The sequence below is a fragment of the Oncorhynchus mykiss genome, chromosome 3, assembly GCF_013265735.2.
Source record: "Oncorhynchus mykiss isolate Arlee chromosome 3, USDA_OmykA_1.1, whole genome shotgun sequence".
NCBI classification, from domain to species: Eukaryota; Metazoa; Chordata; class Actinopteri; order Salmoniformes; family Salmonidae; genus Oncorhynchus; species Oncorhynchus mykiss.
Genome location: NC_048567.1, coordinates 16,320,132 through 16,327,376, shown reverse-complemented (window position 1 = coordinate 16,327,376; position 7,245 = coordinate 16,320,132). Strand labels below are relative to the sequence as shown.

At 48.6% G+C, this 7,245-nt stretch overlaps 1 protein-coding gene across 2 annotated transcripts in view; it reads left to right on the top strand.

Moving 5' to 3' along the window:
• Window positions 1–7,245, top strand: part of LOC110512031 (glutamate receptor ionotropic, kainate 2) — a 234,597-nt gene that overhangs the window by 94,601 nt on the left and 132,751 nt on the right. For both annotated transcript variants that reach the window (XM_036970551.1, XM_036970556.1), the window contains exons 6-7: window positions 1,264–1,317; window positions 2,724–2,897. In XM_036970551.1, coding sequence (XP_036826446.1) covers window positions 1,264–1,317; window positions 2,724–2,897 — 228 coding nt within the window. The remainder of the gene's footprint in view (window positions 1–1,263; window positions 1,318–2,723; window positions 2,898–7,245) is intronic.

Sequence of the window (7,245 nt, the reverse complement as noted above, 5' to 3'; positions counted from 1 at the left end):
GGAAGAACAATGATTCCATGCACCACCCTCCTTTTGAAGCTTCCAGTCTGTTATTCAAACTCAATCAGCATGACAGAGTGATCTCCATCCTTGTTCTCATCAACACTCACAGCCGTGTTAACGAGAGTATCACTGACATGATGTCAGCTGGTCCTTTTGTGGCAGGGCTGAAATGCAGTGGAAATGTTTTTTGGAGATTCAGTTCATTTGCATGGCAAAGAGGGACTTTGCAATTAATTGCAATTCATCTGATCACTCTTTGTAACATTCTGGAGTATATGCAAATTGCCATCATACAAGCTGAGGCAGCAGACTTTGTGAAAATGTATATTTGTGTCATTCTCAAAACTTTTGGCCACGACTTTATATCCACGTAGCCAGAGAATAAAGTAGAGTCATCCTCCTCACTCACAGCATAACCTTTCTATCCCTGATGAGAGTGTATCCTGGCCTTTAGGTCTGCTTAATTGCCATCATTAGTAAGTAATGTGAGCCCTCACTGTTGAAAGGCAAATGGATAGATGGATTGATGAATAGAGGGGAGGGAGATATGCAGGGATGGAGGGATGGATGGAGGAAGAGATGGTTACACCAGGCTTAGAGGAGAGTGGATGTGAGGTTTATATATTTTATACGCAGAAACACACATAACTCTGTAACATACACACGCAGGCACATGTGCACATACACACACACCACACACACACACACACATGCACAATGTATACTGTAGATTCATACATTCATACATTCAGCATTCACGCATTCTCTCTCGCCCTCTCTATCTCTCTCCCGCTCTCTCTCTCTCTCACCCAACACACACTCCCTCTCTCTCTCTCTCTCTCTCTCTCTCTCTCTCTCTCTCTCTCGCTGTCTCTCTCTCTCTCTCGGTCTCTCTCTCTCTCTCTCGGTCTCTCTCTCTCTCTCTCTCTCTCTCTCTCTCTCTCTCTCTCTCTCTCTCTCTCTCTCTCTCTCTCTCTCACCCAACACACACTCCCTCTCTCTCTCTCTCTCTCTCTCTCTCTCTCTCTCTCTCTCTCTCTCTCTCGGTCTCTCTCTCTCTCGGTCTCTCTCTCTCTCTCGGTCTCTCTCTCTCGGTCTCTCGGTCTCTCTCTCTCTCTCTCTCTCTCTCTCACACTCTCTCACACACTCCCTCTCTCTCTCACTCTCTCTCTCTCTCTCTCTCTCTCTCGGTCTCTCTCTCTCGGTCTCTCTCTCTCTCTCTCTCTCTCTCTCTCTCTCTCTCTCTCTCTCTCTCTCCAGGCTCTTGCTATGGGGATGATGACAGAGTACTATCACTACATCTTCACCACACTGGTAAGTAAAGTACAGCCATATGTTTCACTGCCTGCCGAGATGCTTCCCCATCATTTTGCTTGTCTAACTTTTGTATCCATCTGGAAACTTCTGACACAGTGAAGGTGTGAGCAAAACAGAGGCAGTCTTCAATCTTCATGTTTTCCCTCAAACTGACTAACAGCCAATCAAAAGTAAAGCAACAATTTATTTTATGTCTTAGGTGTGAGAAAGAAAGTGACATCAGAATGACCTAGCTCATGCGCTGTGATGATTGAGGGCAACAAGATCATTGAATGTGAAAGTGAATGACAGCTTCCATATTCTTCCCTGGAGGAGAACAGGGAAATGCGGCAGAGAGGAGTGTCAACTTTCATTCCTCTCTTGAAAGAGACAGAGAGAGAGATAGAGACAGAGAGAGAGATAGAGGGGGGGGGGGGGGGGGGGGGTCAGATAGCTGTTCAGTTCTGACACCCCATGGTTGTGTAACTGACATGGCCCTTGGCCTACTTCAGAGGGCTGCTCTATTTCTCCCTTTCTGCAGAGATTATCACACACACACACACACACACACACACACACACACACACTCTACATTATCTCTGACTCCCTCTCTCTCTCTCTCTCTCTCTCTCTCTCTCTCTTATACTCACTCCCTGTGGAGTTGTCAGGTCAGAAACATTATTCAAGTCCTACTCCTATTAAAGCCATATCTCATTCATCTAACAGTAGTTAGAGTTAAGTTCAAAACACTCCTGCCCCCTCCCTCAGCCAGAATTTTCAAATCCTTTGAACTAAAACCTTCCGTTTTCTTCGCTGCCAGAGCTTTTCATCAAGAAAAAAATACATCCTTCCATTACTTTTTAAAATGAAAGATCTAAATGTCCACATTCTCTTTATAGAAGCCATTCAGTGTATCACAATGAACACAATTAAGTCTGGCGAAGCCATTTGCAGGATGTATGAAATGAGAAAAATGAACATGAGTGAAGATGAGGAGTTTGGGAGGGACCGAGGAGACGGAACAGACAGGAGGACGTTCGAACATGTTCCAATGTTGAGTTTGGCAGAGAGGGGACGCAGTGCTGAGAGCTTAATTCTCCCACCAGAGTGAACAACCCATCCACATCGATGAACACATATGGCAGCCATTTTCTGCCAGATTGGACTTTATACTCCAGTGTTAGCTCCAGCAGAGGACAACCCTCAGACACCACACATTAACTCACATTGCTACCATGTCCTTGCATATTCACAATCAGCATTCCTATTTAATTGTTAGTCTATACTTAATCCTTTTTGCTCTTAGGGGAGAAAATGGCTTTGTTTTGCTTTGTTTATAACACAGTTATAACCCCTCTTTAGCATATTATATATATATGTATATTCTTTTCCTACTTTCCTGACTCTTAACTCTTGCCTGTCAGGACCTGTTTGCGCTGGACGTGGAGGCCTACCGTTACAGTGGGGTGAACATGACTGGCTTTAGGATCCTGAATACGGAGAACAGCCAAGTGGCCTCCATCATAGAGAAGTGGTCCATGGAACGCCTGCAGGCCCCGCCCAAACCTGACTCTGGCCTACTGGACGGCTTCATGACGGTGAGTCATCACTACAGCTACTGTATGGGGCCAATCGGAAATAGCCCCCTATTTACTAACCCCTATTCCCTATAGCCTTTCGTCCATTTTGGACACAGAAGCTACTATGATTGGGCTATTAGTCTATAGTCCTTTGTTGCTCTAATCTTCTGAAAAGTTATTAATATTATCATTATGGAATAGAGACTTATGCTGGACGTGTTACTGCTGTGTGGCAGAGAAATCCATTCCACCATTAGATTGTTTCCTAGATATTTTAAATATCACATTAGACATTTGATGGAGTAAGGCAGGAATGTTGGTTGGACGTAGACTATGCTTTCTCTGTGTGTGTGTTGCTAATGCATTAGCTGTGAGTGAAACAGCCATGCTGTGAGCATCGCCTTCCTGTGAGCATCCGGCCTGTCCCAGAGGACTGAAACACACAACCTCCTGGGTCCCTGGGCTCTGAGCCCTGTGTGATAACGTGATAACTGTTGCATGGATCCAACCCCTCTCCGATAACAGCACACAGCCAGTAATGACTGTTCTGCAGCAGTCCTGCTACACCGCTACTCTCTCTTACCTGGGAGCACTGCCAAAATATTAACTCACCAGAGACAAGGAGAGAGGGAGGACAGGGGGGGTGAGAGAGGGAGGACAGGGAGGGCGAGAGAGGGAGGACAGGGAGGGTGAGAGAGGGAGGACAGGGAGGGTGAGAGAGGGAGGACAGGGAGGGCGAGAGAGGGAGGACAGGGAGGGCGAGAGAGGGAGGACAGGGAGGGCAAAAGAGGGAGGACAGGGAGAGAGAGAGAGGGAGGACAGGGAGGGCGAGAGAGATAGCACAGGGAGGGCGAGAGAGGGAGGACAGGGAGGGCGAGAGAGATAGGACAGGGAGGGTGAGAGAGATAGGACATGGAGGGCGAGAGAGGGAGGACAGGGAGGGCGAGAGAGGGAGGACAGGGAGGGCAAAAGAGGGAGGACAGGGAGAGAGAGAGAGGGAGGACAGGGAGGGCGAGAGAGATAGCACAGGGAGGGCGAGAGAGGGAGGACAGGGAGGGCGAGAGAGATAGGACAGGGAGGGTGAGAGAGATAGGACAGGGAGGGCGAGAGAGGGAGGACATGGAGGGCGAGAGAGGGAGGACAGGGAGGGCGAGAGAGGGAGGACAGGGAGGGCAAAAGAGGGAGGACAGGGAGGGCGAGAGAGGGAGGACAGGGAGAGAGAGAGAGGGAGGACAGGGAGGGCGAGAGAGATAGCACAGGGAGGGCGAGAGAGGGAGGACAGGGAGGGCGAGAGAGATAGGACAGGGAGGGTGAGAGAGATAGGACAGGGAGGGCGAGAGAGGGAGGACATGGAGGGCGAGAGAGGGAGGACAGGGAGGGCGAGAGAGGGAGGACAGGGAGGGCAAAAGAGGGAGGACAGGGAGGGCGAGAGAGGGAGGACAGGGAGGGCGAGAGAGATAGGACAGGGAGGGCGAGAGAGGGAGGACAGGGAGGGCGAGAGAGATAGGACAGGGAGGGTGAGAGAGATAGGACAGGGAGGGCGAGAGAGGGAGGACATGGAGGGCGAGAGAGGGAGGACAGGGAGGGCGAGAGAGGGAGGACAGGGAGGGGGAGAGAGGGAGGACAGGGAGGGCGAGAAAGATAGGACAGGGAGGGCGAGAGAGATAGGACAGGGAGGGCGAGAGAGGGAGGACAGGGAGGGCGAGAGTGGGAGGACAGGGAGGGCGAGAGAGATAGGACAGGGAGGGCGAGAGAGGGAGGACAGGAAGGGCGAGAGAGGGAGGACAGGGAGGGCGAGAGAGGGAGGACAGGGAGGGCAAAAGAGGGAGGACAGGGAGGGCGAGAGAGGGAGGACAGGGAGGGCGAGAGAGATAGGACAGGGAGGGCGAGAGAGATAGGGAGAGAGATGACTGGAATTAGGGTTCCAGATTAATTCCAAAACAACTGATAAGGTGCTAAAAGTGTCATATTCCAGTTGGAGGGAAGCGGATGCTGGCTGGGGGTTGATAGCTGTGGCTTGCCACTGGAGGACAGAGAGCTTCCTTTAAGGTTTAAGGAACCTTGCTGAGGAGTTAGTTCCAGGGTTGTACTGTATCTTAGACCGGTTTGCCTCTTTGTAACAGTCTTCTGTTGGATTAGTGGGTCAGTTGGTGGTGCTTCTCTCTGGAGGCCTCCAATAGACTGGGGGCAGTTGATGTATTTCTCTGACACATAGTCAATTGAAACCTAAGGAATCAACTGACTTGGTGCTTCGCCCTCCACACGCATGTACATAAATTAGCTCTCTCAGATCAATAGGTCTTCACTCCACTATATGTGGTGGCAAGGACAACTGCAAAGCCCTCTATCAGCTGTCTGTGTTCCCATCGGTTCCTTATGTAGTCTATAAGGCTGGATGAGTATTACTTCATAAGACTGTTGTTTTTGGATCAGAGGCATCAGAAGATTTATTCCAGGGGAGGTACAGTGCTGTGACCCCGCTCATCAGGGAAGTAATGGCATAGTTGGAAGGCGGGGATTGATTCATTAGACAAATGGCAATCAGTCAGCTGCTAATGCATATTGACATGGCGAAAGGTTCCGTAAACGTTTGATTAACGGCTTCATTTGTGAGCTGTATTTACAGTCTTGTGTCCTTAAGTACTGAACCGCTGATGTAATTTATGGACTGGCGTCGTGACAGATTACACCCAGAGCAATACAAAGACTCAGCTATTTTTATACAGCTCTTTGTTTTGGGCCCACCGCTTTCAAAGAGTATTGTTTGAAACACTATGGAAATGTTGTGTGTTTCTTTGTGTGTGTGTGTGTGTGTGTGTGTGTGTGTGTGTGTGTGTGTGTGTGTGTGTGTGTGTGTGTGTGTGTGTGTGTGTGTGTGTGTGTGTGTGTGTGTGTGTGTGCGTTTGTGTGTGGACGGATCTTTTTTTTTTCTACTAATGATGTTGGAAAGAATGGAGAGTAGATGGGGAACAGGCACAATCATATCCAGCAAAAAGGTGTGAAGAGGTAGACAAATCCTGGTCCAGGCACCAGGTTTGTTAAAACAACTTTAAACACTTTAGATGTGACTTTTCTGTGTGATTTAATCCCTGTTCCTCTCCTACTGTTTGATCTGCAGAACAGAGCACTCTGAGAGATTAGAGAGAGGTGACCCTCTCCCACCTAGCTTGGCTACAGCCTTGTTATTTCGGCTTAAATTGATCTCGGTGCCTGCCTTATTTGGCTGTGACTCACGAAAGATTCCTGTCGCCTGTAAAACCTCAGAAACAAACCCCAGTGCCAAAGAGGATAATGATTAAACCCCAGGATGGTTTTTTTTCCATCTCTTTTTTTCTAGATTTGTTTGTGTGCTGCAATGCTGAATGGTAAAGCTTAATTCTGCACCTCATTTCTTTATGCTACAATTAATCTTCCTTTGGAGAAGGAAGTCCTGCCCTGTCACGGCTTAACACACATAATGAAAATGACCTAACAAGCCCTACAGGCTCATTAGCATAATTCCTCCTGCTTGCTAATTGCTTTAGCTTCTGTCTGTGTCACTCTGAGACTAGGCTAATCTCAAGGAGATTCCAAAAACTCCCAGGCATGACCATACATCCTAAAATGTATCTCCCTGTCTTGAGTTGGAGAGGGGAGGCATTGCTTTTTAACCAGCTCTCTCTTTGGGTCAGGGCAGATACCTAACCCCACGATTTGAATGTTGTTGTCCGCTGTTTTGTTTATGTCAGGAATTTGAGGATAAAATGGTGTTCATGTAATGGAAACCTAGCAACCACACCATCTGTAATCATACCAATACTTTCCCATGAAGAACGATAGACATAGATCCAGGGCAAATTCAAATGGACACATCTGTGCTACTGGGTGGGTTGCCATTTTGTGATTTGCAGCTAGGCTATCATTACATGTCCGGCTATGGGAAATACTTCTCAATAACAGCAGTCAAACACATGTGGAATCACATTACTCAACCATCACTCAAACAGCCACATACATCATATAGCAGACTGAAAGACTGGCAGAAACTCTTCCAGATGTGAAGAATGAAACAGACATAGATAGAATATCGAGACAGAGAGAAAGAGACCGGTTGAATGGAGTAGGAGAAATATTGAGAAAACGGAGGAGAGGGAGAAAGAGAGGGAGGGAGGGGGAGAGGGAGGGAGGGAGGGGGAGAGGGAGAGAGAGAGAGAGAGAGAATAGTGAGGAGAGATTGAGAGATGAATTATTCTGTGCTCTCTTAGCTGTCCCCTCGGCTCAGCGCCTTCTCCTGATCGACCTGTCCATCATGCCGTCACCATGGCGTCTCCTGGGTGATCTCCCTGAGTGGCAGCAAGGGGCGGAGAACATGGCTGCTGCCTGCCGG